Consider the following 20878-nt stretch of genomic DNA (forward strand, 5'->3'; position numbering starts at 1 on the left):
TAGTTCAACTAAAGCTGAATTCATGTGTTAGGCAATTAAATAATATTTAGCCAGTTAATAATTTGTTGGTCAATCACTGGTTGACATGTATCATACAGCCTAGTGTCCTAAATTCTATACATTTTACTAGAAGTAACATGCTGCAGCATATCTTATTGACAACACAGGTCTCCTGTTGTAAATTGGGTACGGAAACAAAAGATATGTTTTCCCGTTCTATTTTTACCACCAATTCAGTTACCCGATTCCAGTTCTGCATGTACTTGTAAGAATTATCTCTTCCCCCCCCCAAATAAGCAATTTTATTCATAACTCAGCAGCAGCTTTCTAAACAATAACCTAATTGTATTTTTAACTTAGGGAGGTAGACAATGGCCACTTTGCTGATTGACAAGGAGGGCAAGGTCTTATAAATGTGAATTCTATATTAGTGGCTGTATGTTTGTGCTTCCAAGGCTGTTTGTTAGTTTCAATTAATAAGTTACTTGCTGTTCTTGCTTTTGGCATTAGGAGGTAAATAAGAGCCCACTGTCCTATCACAATGAGATTTCTTATTCAGCTAGCTGCTAAGTTATGAATTTGCAGTGTGTGGGTTTTTAGCTGCCATTCACATGAGAATTTTGCCTTCATTCTATTTTCTTAGCATGCATATAAAAAGTGGAGGAGTTCCAACTTTTTAAAAAAACAAAACCCAAACACCACAACCTTGCCTTTACAAGAAATGCAAGATATTTCTTCTATCATGCATCTATGAGAAAAGTACCATTTCTCCATCATAGGTCAGGCACTCTTGGAAGACACGGTCCAAAAATACGTTGGTCAGAGTCCCTGTTCCATATCGAGAGAGCTCCTCCTTGCTAAGCATCCCATTGTGGTCTTTGTCAAGATTTAAGTACTGTCCTGCAGGGAGGGGGGGAAAAGAAGGGGGTGGGGGAAATGCAGTAACAATTTCTTGTGCCACTTCATAACAAAGGATTTGTGAACAAACATGCTACAACTTTTTAGATTTGTAGTAAGAGATCCTCTTGATTTCTTACTGCACAGATTGGCAGGTTTTTTGTCTTAATGAAGATGGTTGGTAGTAGGGTTGTATAAAGCCATGTCGTCTTGTAGTGACAGAACTTAATATTAGTGACAGAACTTAACAAGTGGGACCTCAACAAAATGTTGCAGAATGGAGTGCTTCTATTCAGGATTTCAGGCAGGCAGCCATGCCCTTTTCCAGGACACGCCGTTCCCCCGTCCCCTCAACACTGAACATTATATGGGCACTAAACATATGTCGTTCTGGATAGGCTGTTTTAAGACCCTCTTTTAGGTTTTCTGTACTTCTGCAAACCTTTGGTTTCCCCTACGCCTGCTGGCGCCTCCCTCTTGTATGAGTACTGTGAAGGTGCCTGCTTGATCTCAACAGGCAAGGAGTTCCACAGTGTAAACGCTGCCACACTAAACGATCAAGTTCTTACAAATGCGGAACGGGTGTATTATGTGGCAGCTGTAGTTGTGTCAATCTGTTGTTGTGTAGTCAAATGACTAGAGATGGAGAGTGCCAGTTAATGGACAAAGACCTGCATCTCCTGCTGAGGAGCACAAGAGGGCAGCATAACCAACCACGCCACAACTAGGGAAATGCTGTCTTTAGAAACTAGAGGAATTCCTGTTTTGAAATCTGAGGTGTGCTAAGAGCAAACACTGCATTGAGAGCTGTATAAGTAAGGGCTGAACGAAAAAGTTGTAATGATGCATTCGAACAAGATTTTAGGTAGCTTGCATTTGCATATCGAACAATATATATGTAAGGCCCATGAGTCAATCTTGCTTTCTTCTAGAATCTCAAATGTGCCGCTTATGAGCAACTTACCACACGGTGGCAGCATAGAACAGTACATCCATGAAGCACTAGTTATGGTCCACAGCCTTTATGTTTCCCACCCCTGGTTTACACGAGACAGGAATAAATATTTGCTAAATACTTAATCATACTAAGTAATAAAAACTACTAAGATCACTGCAGGCAATCCAATAATCAATAAAAGCGCTGTCATCCTGCACTAGGGACTCTTTGGGGTTCCCAGGGAGTGGCCTTCAATGGACCAATACAGTTCTTCAAAAAAAATTTAATTTTCTTAAAAATTAAAAATATATAAATTAATAGAATTCTTCTTCCTCTTCAGGGGAAGGCCTGTGATTCATTTGTTTTTTCCTGGGGTGGTCTCCGGCACAAGGCTCCCCCCTGGGCCCCAGCCTGCTGTTTTCATCCTAGCCACCAGTGTGGTAGGCTCGGGGTCAGGCCTGGGCTAGACTGCACGATTCCTCGAGCCCTCCCTTCATGGTACCCTGCTACCTCTTTCTCTTGGTGTGGTGGCAGCAAGCTGGTGTCCGGCTAGCGGGGGGCTCCTTTTCACTTTGTGTTTTCTGTTCGGCTTTGGAGGCCTCTGGCCTCGGAGTTCCACTGGGTCACCAATGGGGTGCTCCAGGTCTTGGCAGGGTTGAGGTCATGGGGGGGGGGAGCTCCGTGCAGCCTCTCTGGTTGTCGCATTGGGCACCCCTAGTCTCACTTCCCCAATCGTGGCAATGGTGGCAGCACAGGGACTAGCCAGGCAGCACAGTTGGTGCTGGCAGTCCTCAGGAGCTCCACACGGCCATGGCGATCGCTATTTGCCTCCTCGATCCCTGCCCTTATGACATGCTCTCTTGGAAGAAGTGCATATGCAAACTACAGTGTCATGACACCAAGCGGCAATTCCAAACTGGTATGGCAAAAGGGCTTTTATTTGTACCGTGTAAAATCATAGCCAGAACAAAAGAAAAGAAAGAAAGGAATATAAAAAATGCTTGTGGGAAATGCTGCTTTGTGAGGATGCGACAATATGATGCAAATTCTTGTACATACCATAAACCCTCAATGCAGAAGGGGCAGAAAACCAATTGGTTTCTTGACTTTCTTTAGAAAGTTCTTCATCCCGTAACTGAATGAATATGAAAATACTGAGTAAGCATTCAGCAAGTATAATGAGGAAACACAACAGGAAATGTCAATATAAATGTAAATCTCTACCTCTAATAGGTCATCAAGGAAACTGCAGGCTAAAATATCCTGTATTTTTATTTTTCCTGGAAGAAAAAACAAAAACAAATTAACCCCCACAAAATCACTTATTACTTAATGACTGGAATATTCAGGGGCTTCATCAAGAAAGTTTCCACTTAGCATGACAAAGGCGACTGAATGAGAGGAAACGGTTTTAGTATTTGGAAACCTTCAAGTCAATCAAAATTATAAGAGAAAAACAAATGATATTTTTAAACAATTTTAAATAAACCATTTGTCATTAGCACTTCATATAGTCTAGAAGAGCCAACACGGAGAGAATTACATTTAATAATTTTACTAATTGACCAAGTATTATTTCAGATGAATACAGTAGTGCCTCGCAAGACGAAAATAATCCGTTCCGTGAGTCTCTTCGTCTTGCAGTTTTTTGTCTTGCGAATCAAGCCCATTAGCGGATTAGCGCTATTAGTAGTTTAAGGGCTATTAACGGCTATTAAGGGATTAGCGGATTAGCTGCTAAAAGGCTATTAGCAGCTTAGCGCTTTAGAAAAAGGGGTTGGGGAGCGGAAAAAAACCTCAAGAATCGCAAGACATTTTCGTCTTGTGAAGCAAGCCCATAGGGAAATTCGTCCTGCGAAGCACCTCTGAAAACGGAAAACCCTTTCATCTTGCGGGTTTTCCGTCTTGCGAGGCATTCGTCTTGCGGGGCACCACTGTATATAATTTTAATAAGAAAGAAAAAGTACTCTGTTCATGTATTGTATTCTCTTGTATTTTTTGTGAATTTCCCTTTGCCTTGCTAAAACATTCATATGCTGCCTTTTAGGTCAAGACTTGCCCCAGTTTTACTGCAATATAGGGGAGGGGGAATCATTCTGCTGTAAATAGTGAAAAATACTGAATGTCTACCTAACTTCAGTAAGTCCAGCAGGTGGGGGGAGATGGATGCAGCTACAAGCAACTGCAGCTACAAGCAGAGTCTGGTCTTGCCCCCAGGGCAGGCAGGCTTTATAGAGCTGCCCCAGCACACCTTGCTGGTCAGCAGGTGTTGCCTGCCCACCTGCCCAGGGTCCTGGTCCCTGCTCAAGACAAAAAAAAAAAAAAGGAAATGCCTTCTTTGCCTCAGTCTTCTCCGATAAAGAAAACAATGCCCGACCTGAAGAATTTGGAGGAAATGATTCAGCAGAGGAAACACAGCCCAGAATAACTAAGGAGATAGTACAAGAATACTTGGCTAGTTTAGATGTATTCAAGTCTCCAGGGCCAGATGAACTGCATCCAAGAGTATTAAAAGAACTGGCAGATGTGATCTCAGAACCACTGGCAGTCATCTTTGAGAATTCCTGGAGAACAGGCGAAGTCCCGGCAGACTGGAGGAGGGCAAATGTTGTCCCTATTTTCAAAAAGGGGAAAAGAGAGGACCCAAATAATTACCGCCCAGTCAGTCTAACATCAATACCAGGGAAGATTCTGGAGCAGATCATTAAGCAAACAATCTGTGAGCACCTAGAAAGGAATGCTGTGATCACCAATAGTCAGCATGGATTTCTGAAAAATAAGTCATGTCAGACTAATCTGATCTCATTTTTTGACAGAATTACAAGCCTGGTAGATGAAGGGAACGCAGTGGATGTAGTCTACCTTGATTTCAGCAAGGCATTTGACAAGGTGCCCCATGATATTCTTGTAAAGAAGCTGGTAAAATGCGGTCTTGACTATGCTACCACTCAGTGGATTTGTAACTGGCTGACTGACCGGACCCAAAGGGTGCTCATCAATGGTTCCTCTTCATCCTGGAGAAGAGTGACTAGTGGGGTGCCACAGGGTTCTGTCTTGGGCCCGGTCTTATTCAACATCTTTATCAACGACTTGGATGATGGACTTAAGGGCATCCTGATCAAATTTGCAGATGACACCAAACTGGGAGGGGTGGCTAACACCCCAGAAGACAGGATCACACTTCAAAACGACCTTGACAGATTAGAGAACTGGGCCAAAACAAACAAGATGAATTTTAACAGGGAGAAATGTAAAGTATTGCACTTGGGCAAAAAAAATGAGAGGCACAAATACAAGATGGGTGACACCTGGCTTGAGAGCAGTACATGTGAAAAGGATCTAGGAGTCTTGGTTGACCACAAACTTAACATGAGCCAACAGTGTGACGCGGCAGCTAAAAAAGCCAATGCAATTCTGGGCTGCATCAATAGGAGTATAGCATCTAGATCAAGGGAAGTTATAGTGCCACTGTATTCTGCTCTGGTCAGACCTCACCTGGAGTACTGTGTCCAGTTCTGGGCACCACAGTTCAAGAAGGACACTGACAAACTAGAACGTGTACAGAGGAGGGCAACCAAAATGGTCAAAGGCCTGGAAACAATGCCTTATGAGGATCGGCTAAGGGAGCTGGGCATGTTTAGCCTGGAGAAGAGGAGGTTAAGGGGTGATATGATAGCCATGTTCAAATATATAAAAGGATGTCACATAGAGGAGGGAGAAAGGTTGTTTTCTGCTGCTCCAGAGAAGCGGACACGGAGCAATGGATACAAACTACAAGAAAGAAGATTCCACCTAAACATTAGGAAGAACTTCCTGACAGTAAGAGCTGTTCGACAGTGGAATTTGCTGCCAAGGAGTGTGGTGGAGTCTCCTTCTTTGGAGGTCTTTAAGCAGAGGCTTGACAACCATATGTCAGGAGTGCTCTGATGGTGTTTCCTGCTTGGCAGGGGGTTGGACTCGATGACCCTTGTGGTCTCTTCCAACTCTATGATTCTATGATTCTATGATTCTATGAAATTAAACTTACCTGTTCGGAGAGGATCTAAAAAGAAGAAGAATTTCCTGACTGCGGTGCAGACATAGAATGAGTAAAAGGATTTCTCTAAACCATCCAACTGTGGTAATGTGGGGATGAGTTCCAGAATATAATTTTCTAAATCCTGGGAAATGAAACAAGAACATATATGATTATGGTATAGGTAGGCTTGCCGTATTTCAAAAGTAAAAATCTGGCACAAAGGCTCCCCGCCCCCCCCCCCGGCAGAGTTGTAGAGCTCTTTTTTGTAAAATCTGTTTTTTTAAATGAAGTTTTTGAGCTACTTTTCAAGAAATTCGACAAAAAATCAACACTTCCGACTGACGAATCCCGTATGTCTGGGAAATTCTGGATGTATGGCAGCCCTAGGTGTCACCATGACTTGAGCTGCAGCTGTTCACGCTTATCTTGTACTTTACAGTGGTCTGGAATGGACCATTTGTCTCCAGCTGCTTCCTACAGGCGCTGTAAGGATGCAACAAGCAAACACTAGTGAACACTCCAGAAGAACCCGACTCTCTAGCGACCCTTCATGCCACATACCCTTCCTTCCTGATGCTTGTGCATGCTGAGAGGCTTCACTGCCACAAACATAACACAATACAAGATGCAGGTTAGTTACCAAAGCTTTGTCAAATAATATTCTCCTATCTAGTACAGGTTAAAGCTATGGTTTTTCCAGAAGTGATGTATGGAAGTGAGAGCTGGGCCATAAAGATGGCTGATCGCCGAAGAATTGATGCTTTTGAATTATGGTGCTGGAGGAGACTCTTGAGAGTCCTATGGACTGCAAGAAGATCAAACCTATTCATTCTTAAGGAAATCAGCCCTGAGTGCTCACTGGAAGGACAGATCCTGAAGCTGAGGCTCCAATACTTTGGCCACCTCATGAGAAAACTCCCTGGAAAAGACCCTGATGTTGGGAAAGATGGAGGGCACAAGGAGAAGGGGACGACAGAGGACGAGATGGTTGGATAGTGTTCTCGAAGCTACCAGCATGAGTCTGACCAAACTGTGGGAGGCAGTAGAAGACAGGAATGCCTGGCGTGCTCTGGTCCATGGGGTCACGAAGAGTCGGACACGACTAAAAGACTAAACAATAACAATCTATTACAGAGCAGTTAAGATAACCCTTGAGCTGTGATTCTTTGGAACTGAACATCAGATAGACTCATTGAACATCAGGTACTTAATATGCCAACTGTGTTAAGCAGAAACAGACTACTGCACTCTCTCCAAGAAACAACTAAAGGAGAATATTGCTTACCTAAAACATTCCAGTTTGCATACATAATTGTATGTAAACACCTGATTACCAAATACATTCCCACAATTCAAGACACGAAAAAGCACTTTAGCTTATGCCAGGCGACATGTTGAACATGCATTACTTACCGATTCCCTGAGGTAACCTTGTCCAGCCACGTCGTATAAACTGAGACCTATTCTCGTTTGGTATAGCCACACTGTAAAACAGATACAGATACATGACAGAATCTGTTTTGAGGCAAAGAAAGTCAAGGGCAAAGTGAAACAAAATATGACAATACATTCAAAACAGAAAAAGACCCACCTTTCCTCATCACATAATTGAAAAACTGCATGATAGATATCCTTCCATAGGGATCGTTGTGAAGTAACTTAGCAAAGACTTTAGCCGTGAAGAACTGCCTGTGAAATATAAAAAACAACAATTTTGAAGTTCTGTGAGCCACTGTAAGTCTTCCATAGGTTCAGTCAGTTTCATAATTTACACATTTTCCTGGTAATTATGTTGTGGGACTCTGATGTATGGGTCTGGGTCTTTGGAAGGGAGAGTACCTTGACTGAGCAAGCAAGGGTGTATCATGGAAGTATGGGACACAAACAGGAAACCAACCCACATAAGAAGCTCACATATTCCAACTACATTGAACAGCAGTTCTGGAAAAAACCTAGTTGGTGCAATTCATTACTGCTTTTCATTCCGGATCCAAATTGTAATAATTAACCAAAAGCCTAAGCAATGTCTCAGAGCCACATCCTAGTTTGAATGCTAATCTGACGTAAGTTCCAGTACATGAATTACAGTACATGAACTTGCAGCAACCAAGCTCAGCAGCATCCCCCCCCCCGCCTGATTCACACCTGATTAGGCCTGATTTACACCTAGAAACAGAAGGCAGATCCTTATGGAAAGCAACTTCCCACACAGTTCCAGAAATGTTCACCAAGCAAACAACTATGGGTAAAAACAAGAACAGTGTGGTGAAAAATCTACTGAACCAAGCATGAAGCTATTCCACAGGTATGGCTTTCCATGTGGCTGGGTTTGCAATTATCAGTGCTGCACTGGGAAATTGTGAAAACCACCATCAAATTGGGTTTGAGGTTGTGGACTGAACGCCCACATTGTTAGAGCCCCTCAGAAGGTGCTATATCCTGAAGAAATATTATAATAAGCTCTGCAAGCATATCTTTGATACCTCTCTCACATCATCTGCTTGCTATTTGACCAGCTTGAGCTTTCACCTCAGTTCTGGTAAGAAGCCATGAGTATGCCAAGGATTGCTGTCCTATACTCACTATCAGGATGCTTCTGCCAAACACATAAAAGCACTCTGCTGCCTACTGCGTACAAAGTCACAGCAAAAAAACCCCCCTTATTTTGCTACCTATAATGGTACTTCCCCTCCAACCACTTTACAGCTGCTCAAATGATGTTTTTATCAGAACTTCCTTCTGACAGCCAACAATATATCTTTGCAGAACTACGTGAATTTTACCGTGAGGTAGAATATGAGCAAACAGGGATGTAAAAAGGCTTAACTCATTCCTGAGGTACTATTTGCCCACTGCCACCAGTATCAGCAGTACTGTTGCACTGGTCCAGTCCACAGAGTTCTACTATCAGGCGCACTAATCATCAGCCACTGCCACCCCCGGCTCTTATCACTGCTCCCCATAGCTGAATTGGTCGGAAGGCCATGAGGAGAGAACCCTCTCTGAAATCCTGGAGAGCCGCTGCCAGTCTGTGTAGACAATACTTAGCTAGATGGACCAATGAGCTTGATATAAGGCAGCTTCCTAAGTTCCCGTGTGTTCTAACAGCTCTTCTAAAGAGCTGCCTACAAATTTAAAGAGGGACATATAGGGAGAAATTAAAATTAAGTCATAACAACCTGCAATTTAAATGTTGACCAAGACAATCCAGAACTCTTAAGCTAAGGGCAGACTAGCGTAGGTCCTGAAAATATAGGTGCCTTACTTGCACTTGGATCCAGCTTTCTCACCAACTTTCAGGAAGCTTTCATAGTTGATCATTGCTTCATCTCCCATCATGGGTGATGTCTGATGTTTGTCCAGCAGAAACCACAAATTCTTAAAAAGGGGGATGGAGGCAAAACGTTAGGGAACTATTGCAAGACAAAATGATCAAGAATTGTTTACCTGAGATTAAGAAACACATTTTTTTTCCTTACTTGCAGTTCTTCATTATCTAGTAGTTCTCTGCTTTTTCTCTGCAAAAAGACTGCTCTGGATTCTTCTCTTAGTTTCTGTAATAAAATTTCATCTTCTGCTGGCAACTAAAGAAAGAAAGAAATGAATGTTATTTGTAGTGTGGCACAACTCTACTGACCAGAACCCAGGCTGGGCAATTACAGTAAAAATTGCATGCAAACATGGTTTGTGGCCACAACAGAAATTAGTCGACTTTTCTTCAATATGTAAAGGGGGCAAAGAAAAACAGTAGATTGATGTGTATGTCAGCTGTCCCAACTATTTTTAAATTGTCTGCATGTTGGCATAGCAATAGTGAATTCAAACTCCCAAGTCTAATATGTGCCTAATATAACTTTTATATAAAGACATGATTCTACAAGTTAAAAATCTTTGAGTATTAAAGCTTGACAACAATATGCAAGGTCCCACCACAACAAAATGAAGCAAGCCTGCAAAATAGAACCAGTCCTTTTCACATCCTTTTGAAAACTCAAAACTACAATGTATAGCTCAAAACTGATTACATCCGTGCTACAGGAATTATTGCTTGAAGTCACTTTACTTGTAGGTTTGTTTTCTCTTCTTTTGACAAGCAGATGTGTCAAAATGGACAGGGTAAATCTGATTTCCTGAACTAGCCCATCTCCACGCCATAACCAATGCAGCTTGTAGAAGGCAGTGGCTAAGAGGCAACAATGAAAAGAGGTTCTTCTCTTGCCAGAAGGTCAGGTGTGTCTCTCCTTCCCATTCCACCATCCTCTGAAGAAACCTCAGTAAGAGAAGGCACAGTTCTGCCACATAAGATTGTAAGAAACAGCCTTATTCGGAGTCAGATCACTGGTCCATGCTGGCTGGGGCTGATAGAAGTTGTAGTCCAACTACAATGGGAGGTCATCAGATCAGGGAAGATTATTCTAAGGAGCCTCAGTTAGTCAATCTGATTTCACAAGGGCAGGGCAACCACTGCTCAGAAGCCTGCCGCCCCTGCACCTTTGAAAATACAGTATGGAAGTCACTTTATGTTAAGAACTCTCAATTTTTATCTCACCTTGTGTACCCATTATACAGTAGGAGATGGACCTCCCTCTGGCTGAGTTGCTCCAGCATACCGAGGCAGAGGGGGCCAAGGATAATTAAAGACCAAAGGCCTGGTTATAGAAGAGAGTTTTTGCCTGGTGCCTAAAGACATAAATGTTACCAAATGAGCTTCCCTGGGAACAGCATTCCACAAACAGGAGGTCATCCTTGAGACTTCTCATGCAGGGGTCCACAAAAAGGGGCCTAAGATTAAGTTTGCAGCATCTGGGTTGGTTCATATGGGGAGCAGCAGTCCTTGAGGTATTGCAGTCCTGAGCCATTTAAGGCTTTATAGGTCAAAAGCAGCATTTTACACTGGACCTGGAAACTAATTGGCAGTCAGTGCAGTCAGGTCAGAATTGGTTTTATATGCTCAGCCCTTCCGGCCCCGGTGAGCAACCTGACTATTGATTTCTGTACTAGCTGAGGTTTCCAAACCGTCTTCAGAGACCCACGAATAATGCATTGCAGTAATCTAACTGCAAGGATCTTTGGATTTAGGATTTTAGTCAATTTTACCAGCTTTTATGTAGTAATAAAAAGCTGATCATATTTATGAAGATTTTTGATCAAGAATACTATATATTTGCTATTGCAGTTCAAATAATGGGGCAAATTTAAATGAATTGTAGAATGCCTTGTGTGTAGCTGAATGTGCACATTCACCCCTTCCCATCAATAATCTGAGCCTAACTGCAAACCAGATTCAAACCTCTACTCACATTTGTAAGGCCCATCTATCAGATTTATGTGCACCGTCACCTGACATTAAAGTATATGACATTTTTTTGTGTGAATAAAGAATTTATTGCAGAAACTGAAGGAAAAGAAGAAAATTACAGAATCACTGGAAAGCATACAATAAAAATGACCATTGCTACATAAAGACAAAAAGCAATGCAAACTATTCAAGTACATTTTAAAAAGTTGAAGAAACCAAAGAGGTTGACAGTCAGTGCAGAAATAAAAGAGGTAGACAGAATGTTGAATAGCACCAGTTCCATGAGCAGACCATCAAAAGCACTAGCTCAATCACATGGTGATTACTCTCTGTGGACCTGCTTCCTGGTAGCACCACCACGTCTCCTTGGTCTCCCTCTCCTCCCCCTTGAAGGCACCCCAAGCACCCATGGGCCTGGAAGAGATGCTTGCACTTCAGTTGCTCTGGGCGTGTAGCCTTCTTGGTGTGATCGACAAGGGCCAGGACTCTCCCCCTGGGCAGGCACAGGAGAGGCTTCTGTGGGGAAAGATCTTGCTGCTGAAAAGAAATCTATAAAATTGTGTCTAAGGAGATTGAGCTCTTGGCGGAATCGAACTATCTCAGCATCAGTTCTGTTTGTGTCCAGGATCCGTTGAGTCCTCTGCTGTTGCCACTCTTCCTGGCGAGCCCGGAGCTCAGCTTCAGCAGCCTGACGCTGTTCTCGCCTTGCCAGTCGCATCTCCCGGATGAGGCTGTTCTGAAATGAGCGCTGCTGTTCAAGGAACAGTCGGAATGTTGTGTCCATGGCCTCCCTTCCAGCTCTTATCTCCTCCAGCAGGCGGTCTATGGTTTCCTCCCTGGCCCGGCGTCTTCTAGCCCTCATCTGTGCCACCCTGTCCATGGCTGGCACTGGTTGCCTGGGTGCTGCTGCCTCTGGGTCACCTGTTGGTCTCCCTGTTTTTTGGGGGAAAGAAAACAAACAAACACACACAAATGATGAAGAAGCAAGAGTAAGAGTACATGAACACAGTTACTGTAAACAAAACACAAATTAGGAGGGAAGGAGTTCAAGGAGAGGGAACTTTCTGCTATCATGTCACTACCTCCAACTGGGTATGTTAGCAAGATAATTTATATTTGTGGTTAGCAAATAAGAGGTCAGAAAAAGGAATGCTTTTAGTGGTAATGTCATTGGTAATATGTCTAGCCAGTCTTTGTAATTGGGACCCCTTCTCTGGTAACAACAATAGGTTGATTGATGGCAAAAGAATATCCCACTATGATTTCATGTTTGCAAGCCAAAATAGTTTCAGTGACAGTTGAAACAAAAGTCCAGTGTGCAGGTGAATTTTGTAACCGCCTTCTTCAATCCATGATAAAGGATTCCTTTAGAAAGAGAAGCAGAAGCTTCATCCAGCAAAACCTTGGGCCTGTCAGCAGAAATTAGGTTAAGGACATGACCAATTTGAGGACACTTTACTATGGAAGTGAAATTAACTACATGGAATTGCTGAGGAGGAATTTCAAAGACAACTCTAGCCATCACCAAATATAGTAACATGATGAACCCTCCTCTCTTTCCATACATTGTTAGATTAAAAGCCTGAAGCAAAGAGAAATAGAAGCTTAATTACAGCAGTGGGTATTCCTTCAGAGAGAAATGTGGACAAATGATTAAAAAGACTCACCTATGAGTACTTTGTCCGGGACTCCTGCTTTTAACCTCTGCTCTGAATTGCAACTGGTTGGCAATAGCTGTGGAGCCTGAGCAGAAGCTGACCTGGCAGGCATTAGGGTGTCTGGTTCTTGGAAAACGGATGGTAGTTCTTCCTCCAAGGCAGATGCGGTTGCCACTGTGCTGGAGGAAGATGAAGAAACAGGCTGCAGGGGCAGCTGAAAGGAAGCAACCTCTTCAAGTTCAGATTCCACCTTAATCTTCAGCACCTCCTGGAGGGGCTGTGTGGCATCACTGAGTCCTTCAAAGGTTGCTTCCATCTCAGAGTCCTCTTCCACCTTCCAGGAAGTTTCTGGTATAGGTTGCCAGGAAGGCCCTGGTTGAACTGTGGTAGTGGAGGGCTGGAGTCTCATAGCCTGACTCACTGAAGAGGGGCCAGTTTCTGTTTCTCCTCCACAGATCTCATCCAGCTCCCTGAAGAAGCGACAGCGAACTGGCGTGGCCCCTGCCTTGCCCATCGCATCCTTTGCCTTGCGATATGCTTTGCGAAGATCTCGGATCCGGTTGTTGCACTGGATTCGCGTGCGTAGGAATCCCTCCTCTGCCATCTTCTTGGCTAGGACAGCATACAAATCACTGTTGGTGGGCATGTTCTGAACCCGGCGCTGGACCAGCAAGGTATTCCAGTGACCCAATAGGACTCTGGTCTCCTCATCTGTCCAGGTGGGGCCACGAGGGGCCCGACCAGATGATTTGGATTTGCCTTGCAGTTCTCCCTCCATAACAGTTGGGAATGGTTCCTGGAGAAAAAAGGCAAAGTGGTCTCTGCAGACTGAGTCCAGGGCAGAGATCTGCACTGTGTGTCTGTGCCTGCAGGTCTCAAACAGCTCTGTGCTGCAAAGTCACTTCCAAAAGAAGAGACAGCAGAGGAGAAGAGGAATCTCCCAAGTACTTGCCATGCTAGAAGCAATGAACAGAGGGCAGAATCCCCAAGAGAATGGTTAGCACATGAATGTTTTGGACTGGGTTTTACAAAACCCAAGAATTTGGGGTAACAAATCTCTCAGTCTTCCTCAAATACAAGAACAGGGTTTCCCCCTACACCAAGGTAGGCTTCTTTCCCCACACTTGATGTACCAAGAAGCATGAGACAAGAAACCACAGGATAAACTGTCCAAAAACGTAGCATGAGACAAGTCCCTGCCACACAGGACAGATGCTTCCAGCATACCAATCTGTCTGAATAGATGTTCAACAGCATTCAATTGAAGAAAAAGAGGTGCAGACATTTGCACAACAGAGCAACATTGCAATCTTTGAAATACACTTGTGCTCCCTCCCCGTTGTCCTTCCGCCGACAGGTGAAGACTTGTTTGTTCCAATAGGCTTTTGGGAACTGACTGCTTTTAATGAAAGGGCTGGTGCCATGCTGTTTTTATTGTTATTACTGGCATGATTTTAACAGATTTTTTATATATGAAATTATATCAATGTTTATTATATCAATGTTTAATTGCTTATAATGATCCCCCCCCCGTTTTTAATGGTTCTTAATTTTACCTGGAAGCCACCTTGAATCCCATTTTATATATGTGTATAGTTTTAATTCTATCAATGTTTAATTGCTTTTAATGATTGTTTTTTTCCGTTTTCAATGGTTCTTAATTTTATCTAGAAGCTTCCTTGAGTCCCATCAGGGAAAAAGCTGGGGTATAAAGATAAAGATGATAATGATGATGATGATGATAGTATTTACAGTTGTTTATTATTATTATTATTAAGTTTCTCTTATACCTACAGTATTTCCCTGAGAGTGAGCACCAGAGAAACTCAATCGGACTTCCTTCTCAGCAGATATGCATAGAATTGCAGTGTTAACTTCACAAGCTCTCATGAGTATTGTTTGTAAGAAAGACCTTCTAATGGAAAATTGGAAACCTGTGGTGGACTCACCACCATTGGACATTTTTATGCAGATGTTGGATGGTCATGTGTCATGGATGCATTGGTTGAGATTCTTGCACTGCAAGGGGTTGGACTAGATCCCTTGAGATCCCTTCCTACAATTCTATGATTCTATGTTCCCTCTTTCAGTAAGAAAAAAATAGCATGCAAAACATACGCAGTGACAAAAGGTCTGATTATAAGAATGACACAGCAGTGTAAATAATATTCTATTTGGTTGAACATTAACATGATTTAGTGGTTATAATTGCACATTTATTCTGGAAACATCTGAAGTAGTATTGGTGGGAAACTTGATTTAAATTAATGATTTAAAGTGGCCTTTTATTGCTTATTTAAATCACACTGATTTAAAAGGCCACTTTAAATCATGTATTTTAATCAATCCACCCTGTTGAACACATAATGCAAAATGGTTAAAGCTTACTGGTGAAACTTTTAACAGGCCCTCTTTACACCACAAACCTGTAAGAAGCAGCTGCACTCATCAGCGAATTCACTTGGACAAGTAGTAGAGGATTCGCATCCCACCCCCCATCCAGACACGGTATACATAGACAAAAACTGTAATGCATTATCTCTGTCTACTAAGAATGCAGTATTATTCAGAATGGGTCTGGATAGCTAAAAGAACATTGGCTGCCATGTATACCTGCTTGTTTGCCAATACCACTGGGGGTGGGGGGGTGGGAGCTCTACTGGTGGTACTGCTGTTAGTTAAGCCATGATATGCAGCAAACAGAGGGGGTTCCATTTCTGTAATGGTGCCCGCTCTATGGAACTTGATCCCCTTTGAAATAAGGCAGGCACTGACTCTGATGAGCTTTTGATACCTGCTTGAGACCTATAAGCTTACCTAGGCATTTGATGGTTACTAATTTCCACATTTGAATAGGACACATTGCTGGCTACAGATAGAATTTTACAGTGGTTTCATTTTTTAATATTATTCTACCTTACTGATTTTTTATTTTTTTTTTGCAAACTGCTCTGAGATTACTCAGATGGAAGAAGTGTGTGTGTGTAAGAATTAATTATTTGGAGTAGAATCTATGAGTCAACCACAGAAAATCTTAGTTATGGAAATCTGTTTTAAACAACACTTTTGTGCAAAACAAAATAGAGTAGGATTCCTCTCCTTGGTTATCTAGGCTATTTATGTCAATGGACTTTGTAGTGAAAGAAATCAATTAATGTGTGTGCTTAATTCCCTTTGGTAATATGAAACTAGCAAATTGATTCCACAGAACACTTTCCCCCTTTTAAACTGGAGAGCAAATGAGCACTGAAAACCATACTTACCCTATAATAAAATCGTGGTATGCTCATATAGGATGTACTGGCATTTTTCCTCCCTCCTTTCCATTCCAGGTAGTATTTTGTAAACAGCTCCATCTCTTCATCCTTCAGCTCCTGATCACTCCTTTTAGCTAGTTAATGTAATATGGGATGCATTACATTTCATAGCAAAATGTACTTCCATATGCAAAATATTTATTTCTGCTTTTGTATAATTATGCCAGAGACTTGCAGCCAAATGATTTGTCAAATCTCACATGCCTGTTTGAAACACATACACAAGCAAACACTCTGGCTTCTCTGCCCAATATTCTCTCAGTCTCCAAAGCAACGTTGGCTGCAAAATCCCTTCCTGCTAAGAGCATACAGCAGTTCCCATGAAAGCTTTGCCTCCCAGAGTGACTTTTCACTTTGTCCATATAAGCTTTAGTAATTATTAAAAAGCTATTGTTGAGCTCTTTCCCAGAGCTGTTAGAATGTTCTACTACATCACAACAGCTGTGCTAACAGATTGAGAAGGGTTGCAGGTTTTAGGGCAGAACAACATATTATTTCTATTTACTTGTAACAGAAGTCTGATGGATGCTTTGAGACACACATATATTTGCAACTCTACAGGTAGAAAAAAACATGTCATGGTGAGTGGTTTAGCCTGTGGAAGGGGAAGTTAAGAATCTCCTCTCAGAGCAATTTATAAATGGGTTTTTCTATAAATTGTGTCCACGTGTAGTTCAGTCCCTCGTCAATTTTAGAATTCCAGTGTCAATCTTGCATAATATTTTATGCATTTTAGTAGCAACCTCTCTTATCCATTTAACATTGAGAAATGCAATCCTTACAGCTCCATAGGGAGAGGAACACTGAAGGCCTTTTCTAGCCTCTTAAAAGGGAGCTGAGCTAGCACAATGAATCAGGGTTAGGATAGAAAAGCTAGGAGCCAAACGGCTTCTGGGACCTGGGTTGTGGGCGCCAAAACAGAATGTCTAGTCACCACGGGGCAGGGGGGTCGGCAACACTTTTTATTTATTATTTTGATAAGCATGAACTAATACACAATTCACATAAGTGACACACTCTTAATATCACATTTTTAGAAGAAATTGTTAATACACGTTTAATTTGGTGTTTACAATAAAGATACTGGTATTGTACTTCAGTTTTCAAAATACTCTACTCTTTATTGTTAAACTCCTTAACATTTTGTCTATCCTTAACATATACTTTGAGGCTTCAAAGCACATACATTTCAGTAAACCTTGAGTGTCAGCCAGGCACAAAAAATGGCACCCACTTTTTGAGGTGCTCGCAAATGTGCCTGGTGCCCTGCTTGCAAATGGTGATCAACTTTTGAGGTTGCCTGGTTCTGTATTCTTGCCACCCTTGGAGGTGCAGCTGGAGGGGACACAAGAGTAGGGCTTTGCAGCTGCAGCAGATTATGAAATTCCCTCCTGAAAGAGGTTTGGCTGGTCCTTTCTCTTCTGACTTTTGGGTGGCACTGTAGTTTTTTAATTGACTCAATGCTCTTCCCCTGTCGCTGTTGTGTCTGTTTTTATCTCCTCCCTCTTTTTTATTTTATTTGTGTTTTAATTGGGGATCTGCCTTGGTGGCCTCAAAGGCAGGGCAAAACTTTTCATAAATAAAAGGAAAACCCTAGCCTCCTGTACCATGCATTGCAGGGGACTGGCCTACATGACCCATTCTGTCAACTCTAAATTTTATGATTCTACCATCCAATTTAGGAAACAGCAAAAATACATTTTGTTGTAGATCAGTTCAATTTTTTTTTTTTTACAATATATGATACAATAAATCATCTAACATAAATAAGTAAATATAGAATAGGAAAGCACTCAAGTGTGACAATCCCTAATGGTCATGTAATCACATGGAAGGAAATATCAGCTGTGGGTACCATTCACTGGATCTACCAGTTTGAGATGGACTAGGAAAGTACTTTCCCATGGGACATGGAATTCTAAAGTTCTCAAAAAAGTTATTAATCTGCTTCACCCAAACAATCCTCTGAAAGGCTTTCCGTTCTGATTCAAAGAGTACTGTATATCTCACACAGCCTGGTGAGCTAGTCTAAACATAGGGCCCAAGACAATGTAATGGCGTAAGCAACTACTTTTGGTAAAGACAATACAAATGCTTGTAACAGGGGTAAAGATAAAGGTACCCCTGACCTTTAGGTCTAGCTGCAGATGACTCTGGGGTTGCTTGCTCATCTCGCTCTCTAGGCCAAGGGAGCTGTCTACAGACAGCTTCCGGGTCATGTGGCCAGCATGACTAAGCCGCTTCTGGCAAACCAGAGCAGCGCACGGAAACACTGCTTACCTTCCCTATTTATCTACTTGCACTTGACGTGCTTTTGAACTGCTAGGTGGGCAGGATCTGGGACCAAACAATGGGAGCTCACCCTGTCGCAGGGATTCGAACTGCCGACCTTCCGATCGGCAAGCCCTAGGCTCTGTGGTTTAGAACCTTATTTGGCCAGAGGGCTGCCCAAAGGGTTGACTGACCTTCTGAGAGCTATGTGACAGTGATGGGCATTGCAAAATGCACACTCACTAAGAATGCAAGAATAGTCATGCTGGATCTGTCAAAATACCTATCTCATCCTCTTCTCACAGTGCCCAATCAGAAGTCTATAGGAAGCCTGCGAGCAGAACAAGAGGGAAAAGTACTCTCCCACTGAGGCATACTGCCTCAGACAATGTGTGTATGCACACACTCACTGCACATAGAGACCACATCCTCAGAGAGGTGGGCAAACACATTCAGACATACACCCCACCCTTCAGGTGGGCAAACACATTCAGACATACACCCCACCCTTCAGCCGATCAACAGAGGAGCAAGGCTGGGGATTCCTCCCCATCTTGTTTCCTCAGTGTTAAGACATTTTAGCAATGGCACCACATCAGAACGAGAAGAGATGCCTTTGAAAGGAAAGCAGTAGACAGGAGGAAAAGGCACACATTTTTGTTGCCTGATTTTGGCAGAGGGCCGGTGGACCACAGAAAGCTTTGTATGTCAGATGTGGCCTGAAGGCTTGCCACTTCTGGCCTATAATGTCACATTATAATTCCTCATCATTGGAGGGAAAGTGATGACTGTATGGTATGGGTGTTATAGGTAACTGCAGTTATTTATCAATGTCACATAATGTCACAGTTATAGGTAGGTAGCCGTGTTGGTCTGCCGTAGTTGAAACAAAATAAAAAAATTCCTTCCAGTAGCACCTTAGAGACCAACTAAGTTTGTTATTGGTATGAGCTTCCGTGTGCATGATGCACTCTCTCAGTGGGAGAGTACTTTTGTGCATGATGCACACGAAAACTTATACCAATAACAAACTTAGTTGGTCTCTAAGGTGCTACTGGAAGGAATTTTTTTATATTGTTTCGTCATAACACAGTAGCAGCTATCTAAGAGCCACTCTAGAACCATGTTGGATTTGAAGACGGAGTCAAGCTCCCATCAATGACGTCCTGTCACAATCTTAATTCCCAATATGTAATACTGGGTCCAAAACAAGAAGACGTTAAAGCAAAAAAATATGAACTGCAACAGAAAATCATTATGGCCTAATAGTAACTGTGAAAATTTATTCTATGCATTAAAAGTCATCATGCTAAGAGTAGGCTTGTTTCCTCCACACATGCCTGTGGATTGAACAGGAATTTTAACTTGAATTATGGATTGTAAACGCAAACCCAATGACAGTGTAGCATACTAATAGAAACAAAAAACTGCTTGGTCCACAACAGTGTTTCCTAAACTTAGGTATCCAGCCAAGCGCATAACCAGGATTTTTTTTTTTGGGGGGGGGAGGATTTGTTGGGGGGGCAAAACTGACACAATTGGTCAGTTAGTTACGGTAAGTATTCTTGGCTATGCCCATGTAGCCAGCTGTTCTTGGACTACAACTCCCACCATCCTTAGCTAGCAGAAGCAGTGGTCAGGGATGATGGGAATTGTAGTCCCCCCCCCCAAAAAAACCCCAAAAAACCCTGGTCTAGAATGACTATGAAGCCAGATGCTGTCTTCTATTGGCAGGTAAAGTTACTTAATACAGATGGGGTCCAATGTGGTGTAACTGGCATTGTGCTGGACTTGGACAAGAGACACCTGATTTCAAATCACTTGTGAAGCTCTGCCGGTGAAACGGGAAAAAAGTCATTACCTATCTTAACTTCACACCTCAAGAAGAGGCTTGTTGTGAAGAATGAGAGAAACCCATGGAAGGTGGCCTGACCTCCTTGAATGAGGGTTACGACAGAGGTACGGCAGGGGAAATGAATTATAAGGAGAGCAATAAGGTGAAATAAGAGAGTCAGAAAAGCCGCCAAAGGCAGAGAACGTAGCTATTTCTGTTCACTCAGGGGCATCGCTAACGAGAGGCACGGAATCCTTTCAGGGTGGGGACTGGAAACTCCTAAGAGACTTCCCTGAAAGGGCTGCGCGGAAGGGACGGGGGCCTGGCGGCGGAAGCGCCAAAGGCCAGCAACCGGCCTCCAACGGTCAGTTGGCCATTCCGCCGCCCGTCCGTGAGGGAAGAAGGAAGGCGCTGACACTTGCCCTTGTCCTCCTCCCGCCTCACCGCTATAAACCCCTGCGCGCGCACTCACGGTCGCTGCTGGCGGCCAAGCGGCTCTTCAGCGCCTGCTTCCAGTCCATGTCCCGCGATACTCCCGTCCCAGACGACCCATCAACCGCTCTCCCGACAACCGCCGCCGACAACAGACCAACATCCGGGAAACGGCGCCTGCGTCACGTGACGGCCGCTCCGTTGCCGCCATCTTG

General features: G+C 43.0%; 1 protein-coding gene across 4 annotated transcripts in view; it reads right to left on the reverse strand.

The window, feature by feature from the left end:
- Positions 1-20834, reverse strand: part of PPP2R3C (protein phosphatase 2 regulatory subunit B''gamma) — a 25185-nt gene extending 4351 nt beyond the window's left edge. Inside the window, exons 1-10 of one of the 4 annotated variants that reach the window (XM_083452741.1) lie at positions 20704-20834; positions 16073-16200; positions 9332-9436; positions 9118-9230; positions 7444-7541; positions 7266-7336; positions 5862-5994; positions 3059-3114; positions 2894-2969; positions 764-900 (exon numbers count right to left, since the gene is read on the reverse strand). In XM_083452741.1, the coding sequence (XP_083308867.1) occupies positions 764-900; positions 2894-2969; positions 3059-3114; positions 5862-5994; positions 7266-7336; positions 7444-7541; positions 9118-9230; positions 9332-9436; positions 16073-16200; positions 20704-20752 (966 nt within the window). In that variant the 5' untranslated portion in view covers positions 20753-20834. Of the gene's footprint in view, positions 1-763; positions 901-2893; positions 2970-3058; positions 3115-5861; positions 5995-7265; positions 7337-7443; positions 7542-9117; positions 9231-9331; positions 9437-11213; positions 12085-12818; positions 13606-16072; positions 16201-20258; positions 20682-20703 lie in introns of those variants that run through there. The other 3 variants (XM_083452742.1, XM_083452739.1, XM_083452740.1) reach the window with 3 other exon arrangements.
- Positions 20835-20878: the final 44 nt, after the last annotated feature.

The sequence above is a fragment of the Podarcis tiliguerta genome (genome assembly GCF_965153285.1).
Source record: "Podarcis tiliguerta genome assembly, chromosome: 1".
NCBI classification, from domain to species: Eukaryota; Metazoa; Chordata; class Lepidosauria; order Squamata; family Lacertidae; genus Podarcis; species Podarcis tiliguerta.